This window comes from Cololabis saira, chromosome 6, assembly GCF_033807715.1.
Source record: "Cololabis saira isolate AMF1-May2022 chromosome 6, fColSai1.1, whole genome shotgun sequence".
Lineage (NCBI taxonomy): Eukaryota > Metazoa > Chordata > Actinopteri > Beloniformes > Belonidae > Cololabis > Cololabis saira.
The window spans coordinates 19,361,861-19,379,904 of NC_084592.1; the positions used below are offsets into that span (position 1 = coordinate 19,361,861).

At 40.6% G+C, this 18,044-nt stretch overlaps 1 protein-coding gene across 1 annotated transcript; it reads right to left on the reverse strand.

Annotated features, from left to right (window-relative positions):
• Nucleotides 1-744: 744 nt before the first annotated feature.
• On the reverse strand, nucleotides 745-16,448 carry LOC133445950 (glutamate decarboxylase 1). Its single transcript, XM_061723538.1, has 17 exons — nucleotides 16,075-16,448; nucleotides 15,121-15,434; nucleotides 13,466-13,528; nucleotides 12,336-12,491; nucleotides 10,999-11,241; nucleotides 10,769-10,859; nucleotides 8,538-8,650; nucleotides 7,273-7,388; nucleotides 7,087-7,166; nucleotides 6,952-7,006; nucleotides 6,261-6,377; nucleotides 6,116-6,180; nucleotides 4,192-4,270; nucleotides 3,913-4,062; nucleotides 3,719-3,826; nucleotides 3,422-3,511; nucleotides 745-3,241 (listed from the first exon to the last, which is right to left on the reverse strand). Exons 2-17 carry the CDS (start codon nucleotides 15,200-15,202, stop codon nucleotides 3,068-3,070), a joined length of 1,782 nt encoding a protein of 593 aa, XP_061579522.1. The 5' UTR covers nucleotides 15,203-15,434; nucleotides 16,075-16,448; the 3' UTR covers nucleotides 745-3,067.
• Nucleotides 16,449-18,044: the final 1,596 nt, after the last annotated feature.

The window sequence follows — 18,044 nt, forward strand, 5'->3', positions numbered from 1 at the left end:
CATTGTTTACATTATTTGCTTTCAACAGTCGTCTCCTCCTCAGTCATCCACTTTGGTTCAAACAGTGATGGATGGTGCAACAAGATACTGACGTACCTTGACCTTGGAGTTCACCTTGAACCTATTTGGAAGTTGGGCTCTTTAATTACCATTCATATTATCCATCTCTTCAGTTTGTCATCAATTTTCCTCCTGCGACCACATCCAGGGAGGTTGGAAACACACTAAACTACTGGATGAACATCAGTCTGCTTTGAGATGGTCTTCTCGCATTTACCTTTAACATGTTTGTTCAGATCTCCTCAGACAACTTCCTCTGGTTCATGTTCAGTGTGGTGAACACCATGACAACAAACAGCAGAGTGATGACTTTTAAGCCTTTAAACAGTCGGACTGACTGACTGACTGACTGACTGACTGACTGACTGACTGACTGACTGACTGACTGACTGACTGACTGACCGACTGCAAGACCGAAGACACCTGTGATGTTAATTACAGGACTTCAGTTTTACATGTCACTATGGTCACATCATTTTACATCTTTTCTCAGTGGTGTGCATGCGATTTAGCTGTTGTCAAATGTAGATTGTGTTGAAGACAAAACATTTCTTCTTCAATGTTCAGGTGGGATGAAATGATGTTGGAAAAGTGTTGACTTCGCACTTATGATTTTTACAACTAATCACAATCTTATATAACCCAAGGAATAAAAAAAAAGGTTAAAAACAACCCTCCCTCCTACAAGATATCTCACGTCAGTCCTGTTTGACATACATACATTTATTTGTAAAGTTACATATTTTCCACAAACTACAAGGAACTATGCCTGCAGGTGATCTACAGCTCATGTCTTCATTTGTGTCGTGGATACAGCAGTAAGACAGTTCTGTTAAAGTGCCCACATTAAATACTACAAGGGACATTTCGTCCCACTAGTTCAGGAATGTGCGGTTGTTCAACGCATCTTAGTACAATAGCAAACGCTGTACAGGTTATTGTTCAAGCGAAATGATTAAAGATCATATTTTCTTCCACATTACAGTGTGCCTAAAGAAAGCATGTCATACTAAACAAACTTTTGCATATATTCTACTTGTACTCCACTTCACGTTTTATAATACAGACAATCATATGTCCCATAAACTAAAACTGATGATCATGATTTAGCATTGTGCTTTTTATCATCACTGAAGCACCGGCGGCGGCGGCAGCAGCAGCAGCAGCAGCAGCAGCAGCGCCTTCCAGTCTCGTAGCAGAGCATTTTGACAACATTCAGTCATTTTGTCACAATGACGTCACACAGTTACACAATACAGATTGCACTAAATTCAAAGGCAGTATGTTAAGCATTCTTATAGAAACATCTGAGAAAAAGGTCCACGCACATGATCATAAATGTATCTCAACCCTTCTTTGGTTCACAAATACACAAAAAGACACAACGGTTATTCAAAACACTGCAAGTTAATACAGCAGCGTCTCCGAACGGGGATACGTTACAAATGGAACAGAAGAGCAGATAAACTATTCACAATAATACAATCTCAATATAAACTAAGTCTTCAATCCATCACATAATACATCGTATGGTTGGTTTACATAGATCGTAGAATTTTGTTACTGTAAAATCAGGACACATTTGGCACAAAGGCAATATAACAATACTATACACAATCTACACAAAAGTCTAAAAACACAGCAATCAGTCACAGAGACTGTGTTATATGCTCCAACCCTTGTCGTCTAGCTAAATGAAACAACAGCTATGATATTGTGATGCATCTGTCATGAGACTTATATATAATAAATACATATGTTCTTAATAATGCTGTTTTTGTCTATAAGGTTCCTTGCAATCTGGTAGCTGTGCTGCTATATACAGAATCATCAACTGCTCAGATATTCTGGTTATTTCATCTTTCATATTAGGAAGTTGGGACCCGGTGTAAAATGCTAATACATCTGTGTACACTTGTGAATGCATTTAAACCTTATATCAGATTAAAAATGGTACATAGGCAACACAAAGGGATTGTATACTTTTGTCAATTGGTCCTTAGGTGTGTTTTTAAAACACTAGTCAGATACTTCTGTGGATTCTCTAAATGTTTTGACATTTTGAATTCAAGGTGATGAAATCGACACATTCTCTCCAGTTGTTCAATAAGATTTATCTTATTTTTGGCTTTTATTGTTGAATTATAAGGTCACCCATGAAGTTGGAAAAAAACACCTTTTCTCATGAAATGATTGTAAATGAAGAGAGTGTTGCTTAAAACAAAATTGTTTCAACTTTATATGCCACCATGTATTCACCCAGACTTAATCCCTTTTATCTTCTTCTTAAAGCATTTTACATCATTGTCAATTTTTTTTTAAATGTGTGGAAATTCAAATTAAGTGTATCTTTTTGCATGGCTTTCAAAATAAAATGTTACACCCTCCATTGCTGTGCTCCCCTTTTATAACCTCTTCCAAACCTCTCCAGAACTGTTTTTTATTTGTTTATTTTGTGTTATCTATTTATTCTTTGTAAGTGAGCTCACAAAACGGGCAGCCAGCATATGAGACGGAGAAATTCACTGATTGTGACAAAAACATGTGCTGGGTTTTAAATTGCATAGAATTGCTTACCCTACCTTTAATACTGTATGTTGTATTTGAGAATGGGATTGTTTTTTATTTTTCATTTTTTAATTATTGGATTCGGGTCTGTTTTCATTTTACACAGCATCCCAACTTGTTTGATCCCTCTGTTAATAAACACTGTATCATTTTTTTCCCCTTTGCATATGTTTTAATGAGAATACCACTGTGCTTAGTTCATTTTACTCAGAGTACTAGGTGTGCAAATGTCTTAAATATACACATCACTGTTACTAAAGACACAGAAACACAGTGGGTATAATATAATTTGTTGTGCATTGCATAAAAAAGCCTGTAGGCAAAAGATTTCAACGTCTTCATGAGACAAAGGGGACTACAGCCAAGCTCAAGGCTCTGTGCAATTGGAAAAAGACAAATGTTTTGTTGAAAACAAATGGTTTCACCATACAGGGGACTCTTACAAGTCATGCCCCAAGCGCTCAATCTCCTCAATCAGGAAATCGATATCTGACCTGGTGGCAGCAGGATTAGAGATGACCATGCGGAAAAAGTTGACTTTGTCTCCTTGTGGCTGGTAGCCCACCATCGTAGTCCCGGACTCCATCATCATAGCCTTTATCTTTGGGGCCACCTGTTGCAGAAATTATTGCAAATTACCAAACAGAAGGATTGACCACAACCCCAAATAAGTCAAATGCATTCAAAAACGCAGGCGTATGTTGCTTAAGGAGAGTTGGATTTTAATTTGCCATATGAATGAAAGGAGATAAGGTGGGCAGGAGGCTTAAAGCGGTGATTAAGGAGTTATCACCTTGTGCAGCCTCTTCCTCCTCTCGTCACCATCAGGCAAACCCCGCAGGCTCGGTGGGACGTACCAAAAGCAGACATTAGTGTGCTGCGGCTGATAAGAAAAACACAACATTTGAAATAGCACAGACAAAAACTGCCGTATAGGTAGTTTCCGCGTTTCGTGTCACCATGTCGGCTGAGCAAAACGAACCGATCGATCACCGAACCAAATGCTGTTGCTCATTTTAAAAGGGAAGCTGGATAATCTGGGATGTGGTAAATGCCGTGGTAAGTGGTTCCCTTATAACAATCATCTTACCTCTCCGTTGAACACCATCTCAAAGCCTTCTCTGTTTTTTATCGTGTTGTAGAGATACGCCGACAGATCCAGGCACTTGTCAATGTGCTGCTCAAATCCTATTGTTCCCTTTTAGGAAGATAAAAACAAAGATATGGGTCAAACCATAGGTCGTAGAGGAACTGAGAAAGATCAGGGCGTAGATAAACGCACACCTTTGCCTTCCACATGAGCCAGAACTTGAAGATATCGACGTGTCGTCCACACTGAATGGCCTTGTCGCCTGTGTCATATGAAACGTCGTACTGTTTGTCTGGCTGGAACAGGTAGCCTGCACACATGGAGTTGCAGCCTTGTAACAGCCCCTGCAAGAGAAGCGACCGTAATGAGAGACAAACAGGAGGGAAATATGCATGTGAGCTGGCTGGTGTGCATGTACCGTATCGAGGTGGGTAATGATGCAAGGAGGAGGGAAAAAAAGAGCAAACGCTCACCCTCTCTCTAACCAAAATGGCCGAGCACTGCAGAGGAACTCCCATCATTTTGTGAGGATTCCAGGTGACGGAGTTAGCCCTGCGCAGAAGTTGAACCAGTAAACACATCTGTGTGATGGAGTGTTTGTGAATCCAGTGTACAAACATAAATAATATAAGAAGCTGATTGCTTCAGTTTTTTTGTGGGGAAAAAAAAAACAGAGGCCGCTTTTGGGCCAGTCAGTCCGGCAGCGTTACATTCCCAAAACCACGGAGGACCCGGGACACCAGTGAGTCTGGGTTCAAATATATCTGATTTAAAGATGGCTGGAAAGACTGATGCATCAGCGCAAAAGATACGCTGACGTCCACTGAACACAAATGTGAATCAAGTTCTTATACGTATGATTGTAAAAGCTAACACCAAAAATAAAAACCACACACTAAGCCTGGGACAATAGTAAGAAAAAAACACAATCTTGGGTTTAAACCACAGACTCTGACATTACCCGTAGATTTCTACAGAGTAGTTTTTATGAAGACAGGTTTTAGTTTTGTGTAGTCCTGTGGATTTGAGGTTTCACCCTCCAGACCAACGCAGAAACAGTCACAGTAATCTGTTCCTGCAATTAACTGCACCACAAGCAATATAGACTTTCAAAAAAGAGAGAGTCATCATGCTGGCCTGGCTCTAATTTCTTTGCTCAAATGTCAAGTTAACATCCACTCAAGAAACCACACTCATCATAATTATACATACATTTGTGGCTTTGTATAATGTTTCCTGATGAGGTGCATATACATTCACCTCCCGTACCATTGTCATGGATGTTTAATCTAGTTACGGAGAGCAAGACCTGTTCAAGACTGCAAAATGTGCTTATCCATCTGAAAAATTTGACATTTTAACTTTGAGGATTGACAGAGATGGACTCGTTGTTGGAGTCATCCCCTAGTGGTCATTTGAGAAACTGCATGTTTCAGCATTTCATTGATCAAGTCAGTTGAAAAAACTTAGTCCAGATGTAAGTTTTTGGTTCAAACTTTTAACTTTAAACAAATTGTATTATGATAATGCTGGAAAAACTGTCCATTACATCTTTCTACTTATTCTTTTATAGATTGCTCGTGAAGTTCTCGCTGCAAAATACCACCACAAACCACATATTTTTTGTAGTGTTATATTTATTTTACTTCAAATTAGTCCTTTGTTTACTGAATTAAACTAAGCTGTACCGAACAAGGTGTCTGTGTCTATAATTCAGTAGAAAAACTGTTTCTCAGCTAATAAACAAGCTCGGAGAAGGCTTATTTTCTCAAAGGCTTTAAAAGTTAGACATCCTTTTTCTATCAGATAAGTTGCTCTCTGATTGCCATGAGAGAAGTGTATGTTTTTTGGGAATCTTCTTATTGCTTTCGTTGTTTCCAGGCCCCAAGCTGAACCTTAGTTTAACATAAAGGTAGTGGGTATCAACCTTGGCTCGATTTTCTCAGTCAGCACAGCAAATTCTTCATATGGAAAAGCTGGATGTCACATAATTCCCTGCTTCCTCGCTGTTGGAGGGACTCAAACTCTCTCCTTCACTTCCCTGCTTCACTTAGATCTCACTGTTTTGTTGCTTTTGGGTCTCATAGTGAAAGTTTGTCCATAATTGATTTCAAAAGCAAAATCACAGCTACACTTCCAACTAAACCTCGAATATCTTGACCACTTTAAATAATTTTCGTCGTCATGTCACCTGAACGAGTTTCAAGTTTTGTAGTCTGTTGTTTGTTTTGCACCTCCGTGATCTTTTTTTTCTCAGTCTGACAAAAAAGTGTATAATAGATAGAAAAACTTTATAACAATCTATGGTTTAATTAAGTTGTCATAGAAAATCTAGGTTGGAAAATTTGACTCTGACTTGTTATAATTGAAGCACATATTGCACTTTTTTTTTTTTACCTCTCTATCCCGTCCAACTTGTGCCTGTGTTTCCTGGACATCAGCAAACCTCCTCCCCACGCACCCTGTACATGACACCGCATGCTGTAGTTACAACATTAAAGAGATCAATATAAAATGATGGAGGTTAATAACATTCTCTTACGTCCACGTGAAGCCACATGTTGTACTTTTCACAGATGTCTGCGATTTCATTTATGGGGTCAAATGCTCCGTAGACGGTGGTACCTGCAGTGGCGTTCACAAACATTGGAACACACCCCTGCAAAACAGAAGTATAACATTATAATAATTGTTGTTACTGTTGGGGTGACTGTGACTGAGGAAATGGAGCTGCTGTCTGATCAAGGTCAGATGTAAAAGTGCTCTTGGTTTCATCACTGTGAGTGTGTCTATTGGACAGAAAAGGTATTGCGTATACTTTTTTTTTAAAGAAAGAACTGTATGGACTAGGATGAATGTGTGTGTATGGAGGAATGTGCCTGTAAAAGTATTTCGAGTGGGTCATCACAAGACACAAAAACCATGACATAAATGCGGTCCATCTACAGTCCTGTGGTTAGCTTTTGCTTTCCAGTGCACTCCTGTTAGTCTGAACCTATTGTTGGGATCAAAACTACCTTCCTACTACTTCCTGTGCATCACTTTGCCTTTGAGGAGTTACTGCCAGGAAACTCCAGACGAGCGCAGCATCCCACATGAACAAATAAGCTTTAGCCTTATTGGTGCAGCCTTGCCGCTGGAGCACATCAAGATTTATTTTCCTTCAAGTCAAGTCCGTCAGGATTTGTCTTTTTTTTGTCTCTTTCACTGAAACTGCTGTAGCTGGCCCTTACCTGTTGCTTGGCCTTGATTATTTTGGCTTCCAAATCTGCAGGAATAACTCTCCCTCTGGAAAAGAAAATAAATAAATCATGACATATGTCATCCATGTATTGGATTTTTGACCAGATTTTGGGCTGAAATCAAACCTCTCATCTGTGTTCAGAAGGATCAGGTTCTCTGTTCCGAAGCCCAGAGCTGCACTGGTTTTTTTGATGGAATAGTGACTCTGCAGGGACAGAAGATCATCAGTAACAAACGAGGTCCGAGCTGCTTGTGCACACTCGCAGAGATAGACTTTACATGATCGCTAACAGAGACAGCGGTGGACTAACGTGCTCCGATGTGAAGAGGACCAGTCGCGGCGCTGACGACATGCCTTTGGTCTTGACTTCAGGGAAGAACTTGTATCTGGCGATCATCACACTGTACATGTTGGAAATGGCTCCTCCTGTAAATAAATAAAGAAAAAGAAAGAAAAAAAAAACAGTGGCAGAAAGTAAGGCCCACAATGAAGTATATAATTGAATTACTTTTTTCTGCACTGCACAGCTGTAAAATAGTCCTCCTCTAACATTAAGCGTCAGCTTCAGTTCCTCTTACTGTCATAACTTGGGAGCAAATGTATCAGTCATTTCACTCTCTTTTATACATCCTGTTCCCTTTCCAGTCTGCCAGACTAACTTGTCCTTGACTTATGTGGTGGAACGATTTTACAGCTTTTACTTTTTCTTTAGCACTAGTGCTGGCTCTTTTGGATTTGCTTGTTTGCTATTTTTTTTAAATACCTCCTGAAGTTTCCTTGTGCAGGTTTTTTTCTTTTATCCCTGTCTTGTGGCTCTTTGGTCGCCATGGTTATCCCGTCTCTCTGTGCGGAGCCTCTTCACCTGTTATTAATGTTACCTGCATCATCCTGGATTTAAATTTTGTCTCATGTGAGCTGTTTTTATGGAGACCAAAATAATAAAGTCCTGGAACCAAATAATGACGCTTCACTACAGATTTACATACCCAGAAGAACACAAGTTGGCTATAAAACGAGTCTCGCTTTTACCATCTACAACGTTAGTCTTTCTCTGAAATATGCCTATTTGCATTTTATGTAAGTTGTAATATTTCATAGTCCAGCAGTACTTGCACTTATATTCATTTCTGAATGTATAATTTTTCCATTTCCTTTCAGTAGTAGTCCTAGTTCTAACTGGGTAAAATTATGACTGAGCCTCTGTACCACAGGGGGAACACTTTATTGTTTTAAGTGTATGTTTCTGGTTTCCTCTTTGACTTTGACATGATCACTTGTGTTCTTTCATCTCCTGATCTTGTGTCTTCTGGACGCTGCTACCTCCTCCTCCTGCTCCGGGATGATCATATTATATATACTCCACGATAATTTACCAGATGCTCATTATATCTTGCATTTAAATATCTAGTTTACCTTTAGTTTGCCCTGATTTGGGGTTTTGGCATTTTTGACTTTCCCTATATACAAGTCTCTTATTTTCTGAAATGGTATCTCTAAGTTTGCATTGCTTAGTGATGAAAAGAAATCTTAAAAGGTTTGAGTTGGAAATCATAAAGCAATCAGCCTCCTTCTTACCTGGAGAAAATATCCCATCACCCTCTTCGTTTGGCCATCCAATGATCTCCCTCATCTTCTTGAGCGTCAGCTGCTCCATCAACACGAAAACAGGAGCGATCTCGTAGGTAAACCTGCAACAGAAACAAGGGACGACATCACATCCATCCAGCAAACAAGTATGTTTGTGATTGATGCAAATATCACTGTTGTTTTTTTAAATTTCTCACATAATTTCTTAGTAAAAAGAGGGACATCTTATATAATTAATAATTATATATGTGGCTCTGCTCTGTTCTTAGAGTTTGGAAGTTTGACCACATAATCATTTTTACAGTCCCAGCAGATTCGTCCATCTTCTCTACACCAATATTCTTCTAATTACCCAAATATGCCCTCCATTCACACAAGGCAAATAAGAGAATCAGAGGAACATTACATGGGTTTTTACCATTGTGTTTCAAAGCATCGTTAGCAAACACACACACATGTTAAGGTATATGGAGGGAGAAGAACAAACAAGTCAGATGCCACCTCACACATTAATCCTGCTGCACTCGTTTACGCAGACGAGGCTCACAGTGCGAGATTACGTAAAACCTGGATGCAACTGACAGTTATCAGCGTCAGTCAATATCTGCCAGGGGTAATCAGGACTGATGGAGTAATTACTAGAGGTAAATTAGGCTGTAAGCAACCTCCAGCCTCTGGTTCAGGTTATACACAATGATATTGTTAATGACAGAAGACTGCTGTTTAGCTTTCTTTTCTTTTTTTATGTACAGTAGGGATTGGTGTCTGAACCAGCTGGAGGGAATGAATAAGGAGGAAAATAACGAAAACAGATCATAAAGGTTCATAATCCATTATTATCCACAGCTGTTACCTTCTTAAAGACAAAATTTTGCCTTCAAAAATGATAAAATGATCTATTGCCACTTCATTGATCAGTTATGAGATCAATAAAGATTTGTTTTCCAGAAGGTAAATTACTGGACAGTAAGTCAAAGCCTTTTTTTCCACCCAAACAGCTTATAAATTGCCCTTTTTTATGGATTGTGACTAATCTGTAAAGCATAGGTAAATAATAGATTATCCATTAATAAGGACATTAGTTGTAACATATAACCTCTTAAAGGGATTTAATAAGAAAGTCATGCCGATGAATCAGCAAATTGAAAATATTTTTGTGTTATCGGTGGTTGATGTATGGATTTATTGCCAGGGTGAAAGAATTACAGAGCCACTGTATCCCATCCTTGAACGAGAATTTTTTGTGTCTTTCACCTTCATTGGAGAGTTTAATTCAGCAGCTGCAGTGAGAAGAGTAGTGTGGACAGAAAAATAGGTGCATAAATCATTTGTTTATTGCAGGATTGGTCCAAATCCGGTCATCAGGGGGCTGCTGTCCCGGATGCTTTAGATCCTTGGTCTTCAATTCCGGTCCTTGTGTCAGAATCAGGTGTGTTAAAGCAGAGAAACATCTAAAACGTGCAGGACACTGGGCCACGATGACCAGGAAAGGCTTTAGATGTTTCCCTTATTCAGATAAATGGATCATCATCAGATTGCCATAAAGGTCTGCACAACTCTATTAATGACACATTCATTTGGATCAGGAGGACCAGAGGACATCCCTGGTTTATGGTACTAATCTCAGAGGGCAGGACGTCTCCAATTCCTGAACTTGTGTCGTCTCCACCTGAATATGTTTACCTGTTTATAAAGTGCACATGAGCAGAATGCAATCACACACAATACCTTTTGCAATGTGTATTTGTCGTTGATCCCAGAATGTTCAAGGCACGCCTTAATTTCAATAGATAAATAAATAGTTAAACTTCCTGCTCACATATACTGTAGCCCAAAGAGATGAGGCGCCTTGTCCCTTCCTGGCATTATGTCACCGGAACTTGTGTAACATGAAACAAAGACACCATGTAAACTGTGAATGCTAATCAATATGCAATTTAGTTTGCCTGCAGGGCTGAATTATGTGCCCACCTCCTATGAACGCAGGCCGGTATTGACAATACTGTGGGGGTGTAGCTGTACAAATGTCCTCGTTTTGTACTCTGCATTTTCTTCCTTGATTGACAGTCTATTAGAGACCGCAGGGTTTTTCTCAGCCAAAGACAGTAATTACTGTACGTCACTTCAAGTACTCCTCCTGCTGAAAGCCTCTCCTCTTCATGGACCATTGAAAAACAAATGAGAAGAAATAAAATGTGACTTATCCCGTCTGTACTCACATATTAGTGTTGGCTGTAGAAGTGAGCCACTCTCCTGCCATCCCCACGATGTCTAATCCAGTCGACAGTTGGTTAAAGAACCTGGGGTGACCTGTGATTGATGAAAAGGCAGATAAACCGACACAGCTCTCAGAAAACATCCCCCCCCTCCATCTGTGAATCCGAGAAACTACGCTAATGAGAGCTATCGATTGCAGCAGACTGTGCTGCAGCCCATCGTGGCCTTGTACCTGTTCTCACTCCATATTTCAGGGTGTCCCTGCAGTCCACCAGGATCTGCTCCAGAGACTCGGGCTGGTCGGAGAGCTCCAGGTTGAAGCCTTCCATGCCCTCCAGCAGCTGGTGAGGGTGGTGGAAGTCGAGGACCTTGGTGGACCTGTCAAAGGTCTTCCGGACGTAGTTAGTGAGGATTTCCACAAGCTCCAGCAGGAACTGCATGGTCTGCTCCTCTCCATTTTTGGCAGGTAACAGATCTAAGAAGAAAAAAAGGGATTTGTATTCCTTTTGGTAAAATCTTTCTGATTAATACAACCCTTAGAACCTGCTTCCACGCTCTGCCCTTCTCACTCTTTATAAAACCTTGTTTGAACCTCATTTAAATTACTGCAATATTATTTGGTGTAATACTTACCCCAGTCATCTAAAAAAATTAGAAGTTTTACAGAAAAAAATTATCCGTGCCATCTCTTGGACTGAATTTAACTCACCTACTCGACATCTGTTTGCCCACTATGGTATTCTTCGACTCAAAGAATATAACTACTTCCATAATGCGTGTACAATATATCAGGTGGTCTCAGGTTTGAATCCCAGACTAACTAAACTCATCCCAATCTCCGTTCCCCAGCACACCCACAAAACTAGACACAAACACCTCATTATAGGGAAAAAACGTAAACTTGTGGGAACAAGTATGAGTGTTGTGTGTCGGGGACAGATTTGGAATGAGCTGAATGATAACCTTAAAAAGTCACAGTCCATCCCCATATTCAAATGCCAGTTAAAGAATCAATTGTTAAGCTCATATATATAAACGTACACTCCGGGATCACAAAATGTTTTATGTTAAGTGTTTGTAATGTGATATGTTGCATGTAAGTGGTAGTCTAGTATAATGTGCATGTTGCTTTATGTGTGTATTAAGTGTAAGTGTATGTATTCCTGCCTACTGTATGTATGTTCATTGGCTCCTACCATAAGCTTTTGATAGCTTCTCCAGGAGACCAATTCACATGTGTGAGTGTGTGTGAGTGTGAATCAGCTCTCATTGTGTCGGAAAAATAAACTCTAACTCTATTTTAAGTTTTCTTTAAAACTATTAAAAGCCTAACATTGACTGCAATGTGCATAACCCTTAATAAAAAGCTAATTTTATCATAATATTGTATAAATGAGTAGGCTATATAAAGGCCCATTTCATTTTCATGCAAATGACCATTTCTATGCTTCATAACTCGTACATTCTGGCATTTCTTGGATATTACTCCATCTGTTTCAAGAGGAATCCATCATTCATGAGTATGGATGCTAAAAAGGCATCAGAGTGCAATGTTTTCTTGAAACCTACCTCTGGCATACAGATTGGAGAAGTCGGTCTCGGTTCTCCTGAAACGCGCCTCTCGGCCGCTGTTGTCGCAGGACAGCAGGTCTTTGGCGCTGCGCTCCTTCAGGGAACCCCCGAACCTGCTCCTCTCCTCCAGACTGTTGTTCTTCTGCAGGAACCCTACACGGCCGTGAGAAGCAGAGGAGTCCTGGAAGTGATTGCACCTCTCAAACATGACGGGAGCTGGAACACACTCATCCATTCCCCCACCTGTGTCCCGTCTCTGTGGACCTGCACCACTTTCTCTTCCTTTGATATTTAAATACGCGTGAAGGGAGCAGTTCGGCCCTATTTATACTGGAGCTGGTGGTTCTGTGGGAGGTTGAGCCTGGTGACATCAGCACCAAACTCCAGCCAAGAATAACGCCCTTACATGCAGCCGCTGCTTTGAACATCACAGCTTTAACCACAATAGGCCGCAGAGAGAGAAATACTATCAATAAAACATAATCAGGATAATGCAATCGAATTTTAAGAAAAATCTCATCTGATATCTAAAGCTTTCTGAGCCTATACCAATTATTATATTTTTTCTTTTGTGTTTCTTTCCTGATATTTTGCAGTTTAGTAGCCTGGAATGATTAAATGGCCTTCGCGAAAGCAGCAAAATGTCGATCAAAAATAGCAGAAAACTGTGCTGCGCACTGGTGCGTGACATTCACCATTATGGTGGATGTCAGTTCGCCCTTGGTTAGTTAGTACGAGACTGAAATAAACTGAGTGGAAAAATTGGAAAATCCATCCCTGACCATTGCTTTTTTCATTCTTCTTTTTAAACATGCTGCCCTGATGCACGAAAAATATGAAAAATAAAGCTTTTGATACACTGTTTTGTCTCCGTGTCGGCTTGATTATTTAGATTTTTTTTAATTAGTATAAATTAATTGAACTAAATAACACAAAAAATATACATGATTGTTATTTACTAGCCTGATTCGTTCAGAAATGCACATATTGGGCTGCGGGCAGAATGACGCAGGCCCTGAAGCCTATGAAGCAGTCACGCTTGTAAACACGGACTGAAGGTTTTCTCTCTCTGCGTTTTCACATTCTGCACAAAACCAGCAAAAATCAGAACAAAAGCGCACACTTACCATATAGTTTCATCCCCAATTTTTTTGTGCATCCATGAGCAACTCCACACCAGGCATCATAGCCTGACATAATAAAAAAAAACAACAACAAACAAACATGAAAAATATGTTTATAATCAATGATTTATGTTTTGGAAACTTTGATTTGACAAAAACAAATAGATGTGCATGAGATGGAGGGATGCTGCGGCGTGCATGTGTATCATAGGAGTGTTTTAGTATAGATGGGTCTGGATTTGCTTGCTTCCAGCATGTGTCACCGTTCATGACCCGCAGGACTTGGAATTAATTAGACGTTTAATCCACGCCAGCCTGCAGATCTAATTGAGTGAAAAGATGCCGGTTAAAATGCGAGGGTCGCAGACATGAGCCGGCTGGCCGGTGACAGATACGGAGAATTACTGTGTTATCAAGGGCTTCCAGCATCAGAGGGGATGGGGCACCTTGGATGGGGTAAAAAAGGCGAAATCCTCAAAAGCGGCAATTTAGGAGGAGGAGGAGGAGGAGGAGGAGGAGGAGGAGGAGGAGGAGGAAGGGGGGGAAGGTGGGGTAGGAAACAAGGAGGAGGAGGTGACGATTCCCATTCCCACATCCCATTTTAACCCTCGCTTTGGATCATTAGATAAATGATTGGCCTCACCTCTTCAAGCTGAAGAGAATGAGATAGACAACAAAGGGATATTTTCTAAGGACGGAATGACAAACAGACGTGCTGACATATACGACATTCAGGCCAGATGATACATTTGCAGAGGTTACAGGACATTAGATCCATGGGCCTGATGGGATGTAATCACGGTTCTTCATCTGTCATTCATCAGCTGGCAACGCAAAATAGGTGAAAAGGGGGGTTTAAAAACAAATAGAGCGTAAAGACACATTCCACTGTGCAGAAAGTGTATAAAACGTCATTAAAGGTAAAAGTCATTTGAATATTTGGACCTTTTTTCTTTTTTTTTTTTTTACCAAAATGACTGGTAGAAACAGATTTATTTATGCTACCAGCGGACAATAGAAGCACTGCAAGAGCTCGGTGGTCTCTATAGTGCCCCTGCTCGGAGGCGACATCACTCAAGAGTGCCATTAGAGTCTATTTATTGCGGCTGAATTAACAGGCACTTGAGGGGACATTTTCATTTTTCCATGCAGGCACTTAATTCTAGTAGAGCTAAACAATGGGGGCAAAAAGAAAGAGAAAATAGCTACTAATGCACTACATCAAACCCCCAATAATAATAATAATAATAAAAATAACAATAATAATAATAATAATAATAATAATAATAATAATAATAATAATAATAATAATAATAATAATAATAATAATAATAATAATAACAATAATAATAATAATAATAATAATAATGAGTCTGCGTGTCTGGTGGGACGCTCTGCAGCCTCGGGCATGTCTGGCTGCCTTCAGTGTGATGTTAGTAAAGGACATCCGTTAGTGACAGCAGCATTCGTGCAGATGCTCGGAGGTCCGTATGTTGAATGAAATGCAGCGGTGATTTGTGGAGAAGGAAGCCCTCTCAAATACCCCCCACCCACCCCCCCTCCACCCCCCCACCCCCTTTAGATGAAAATGATTAATGGCATTGCCGACAAAGTATATAGCACACGTGAAAATAGCATTTTATCCGTGATGGACCTACTTGAGCCCGGCGGCCGTAAATTTGTCGAGTTGGGATCCGCTTCGCCGCCGGAGGAGGAGGAGGAGGGAGCAGACGCCGCCATCACTCCCGAGACCCTGAGCCAAAGTCCTCACCTCAAAAAACCTGCTCACTTTTTTTTTTTTTTTTTTTTTTTTTTTTTTTCCAATTGCCCAAATCTCTCTTTATGCTATCAAAGAGGAAAAGGCGAGACTTACTGGCAGGGAGACAGAAAAAGCCATAGCCACTGTAGTGTTTTAAATGTGCGCCTGTAGCTCTGTATCACTAAAAGAGATGCTCAACTTGCCGACACAGACCTGTAGACAAGGACACAGCCCGTCTTACAAACTGAGATTCAAATCCACATTATGCAAAAAGATTAAGCAAAAAAAAACAAAAAACATCTAAAATAATTTATTATTTAAAGCAGACTGAAAAGAACACGCAATTCACAATTGTATCATTATATTTCTACGCTGCTCATGTTTGTCATCATCTAACATCCTTGGCGGTTCTATGGAAAAGCTGTAACATAAAAACATTTAAAAAAAATAATAATGAGAAAAGACTACGGGAAAAATTCAAATAGAAATTCGGAGATTCATATTCACAGTAGCTCTAATTGTCCCTTTATAAATAAAAGAAATGGCCATAAATGATCTGCTCTGGCGTCACAAAGCTGAATGACAAATATCAAGTTCAAGGTGATGCTGCACTAACGACCAGGCTGCAGGTTAGAGAAAAAACACTAGAGCTGATTTTTTTTCGCTCTCTCCTGCAGAGAATTTCAACCTGTTTATAATCAGAAAACACGTGCACATTTTCATGCCGCTTTACGCCGACTATCTTTAAGGAAGCACCTTCCGCCTCATAAAACACCTGTTAGAGCATCGCCGAGGACAATAAGTTTATTTGATTTTCTCCTGCTGAGCCCCACTAATGGCTGAATGCACTTACCGTGGTTTGCTTGTGTGTTTCCAGGTGAACTGTAGCAATCCTAAACCAGGGAAGTGGCTTTGTAGCCAGATGAAATCCTGAAGGAGACACTGCCGGCGCTCACATTCCACCGAGACGAGGAAGACAAAAAAACAGACTAAGCCTCAGTTTCTCCGCAGATCCCACTCAAGGTGACCCCCCTCGGTTGTACAAGTCGTTTTGATTTGCCGACAGTTAAATCAAGCTTTGTCTGTTTTAATTTTTGCAGCTGAAGACCGAGTGGGGACAAATGGAGCAGCCAGTCTGGAGGTCTGCCTGCACATGTGGCGCCGCTTTTTGGCTCCTCAAGTGTGACTTTTTTTTTTGGAAGTGTAATTGCCTTGTAGTCTGTACAGGTCTGGTTTGAATCCTGGCAGACCTGAAGTTTGATGCTGTACACATCACATTACGCGAGGAGGGATCAAGAAGGAGAGGGGGAGGAGGGGGAGAGATGTTTTTGTTCAAGGAGGCATGATGAGAGAAAGCAGCACAATCACGAGCCTACATGCTCCCTTAATGATGTCACTTATTTATTTCGCCTCATCCAACCCCTGTGTGCGCGCTCTCTCCTTTTTTTCAGCATCATAATTATCTTTCTTTTCCACCTAATCATAACACTGTTTGTAATTTTAAAAAAGGAAGAGTGACAGAGAGAACATGCACCTGTCACAAACGTGCATTTTTTCCCCCTCCATGTGCAGACAGACAGGTGTTAAAGCGGTGAAGATGTAGCCGTCCTTCCACTCACAGGGGGCGAAAAACAGTATGTCCACAAGGAGGCAGTGAGAAACCAAAAATGGTTCCTGCAGGAGCATGAGTACAAGTGGGCCACAAATGAATCTAATTATAACCAGACCCGTAAATCTGGAACACGTCACCATCATGCACGTCAACGGGGACACGAGTGGATACATGCATACTCGCACACACTCCTAGTTTAGATATATTTGTTATCCAAGTACTGTCAGGGATGAATCATCTTCAAGCTGGTTAAAGGTCATGTCACTCTTGTGTAACAGACTGTCTTTAAAAAGGATGTTTGGGGTGGAACAGCACTCAGCACTGGACAGCTCCGTTAAAGGCTGCTGTCCGGTTCTGATCCGTGACTCAGCTGCAGGATTAACCCATAATACTGTATATATAAGGGACAAAAAACTTACAACCTTGTCAACATTTGTTCCCCTGGTTTCCCCTTGTTATATTGATGTGTGTAAGTGTAATTCAAGGCAAGGCAAGGCAAGTTTATTTGTATAGCACAATTCAACACAAGGTGATTCAAAGTGCTTTACATCAACATTCAAAGCAGCAATACACAATTAAACAGTAAATAACAAATACAATGAAATAAAACAACGAGAAAAGAGGTCAAATATTAAAAAGCACAAGTTGTTAAAAAGTAAGGGTAGCAGGTAAGTATTTAATTTAAGAGTACGCTTCAGTAAACAGTAATGTTTTTAGGCCTGATTTAAAGGAGCTGACAGTTTGAGCAGACCTCAGGTCTACAGGAGGTTTGTTCCACCGGTGAGGAGCAGAATAACTGAACGCTGCCTCACCAGATGAACCTCAGGGGTCTGGGAGCTTCATAGGGAACTAACAGATCAAGCATGTATTTTGGTCCAAGACCATTCAGTGCTTTGTAGACCAGCAGTAAGATTTTAAACTCTGTCCTTTGACTCGCTGGAACAGGAGATTATTATATAAACTCCACTTTCACCCATTCCCCTGTGGACGGTTGCCCTCTTCAAACTTGGGTCCTCCAGGACCTGCATGGGGGCTTGAGGGTCCTGCTCAGGATCTTCACTGTTCCTAGGACTGCGCTCTTCTGGTCCGTGATCCCAGATGTTCCTGGGATCTGGTGGAGCCACATCCAGCTGGGAGGACACACCTCCAAGTGCTCCACTGCTGCCTTCACCTTCCAGATCTTCTCTATCTGCTCCTTCAACCCCCATCAC

Excerpts from the sequence above, each read along its gene's own strand:
- LOC133445950 (XM_061723538.1), bottom strand. The coding sequence starts at position 15,202 with ATGGCGGCGTCTGCTCCCTCCTCCTCCTCCTCCGGCGGCGAAGCGGAT. Across the intron at positions 8,651-10,768 it reads TCTACAGCCAACACTAATAT|GTTTACCTACGAGATCGCTC; the intron begins GTGAGTACAGAC and ends TTTCTGTTGCAG. Across the intron at positions 7,007-7,086 it reads CTTCTGAACACAGATGAGAG|AGGGAGAGTTATTCCTGCAG; the intron begins GTTTGATTTCAG and ends TTTCTTTTCCAG.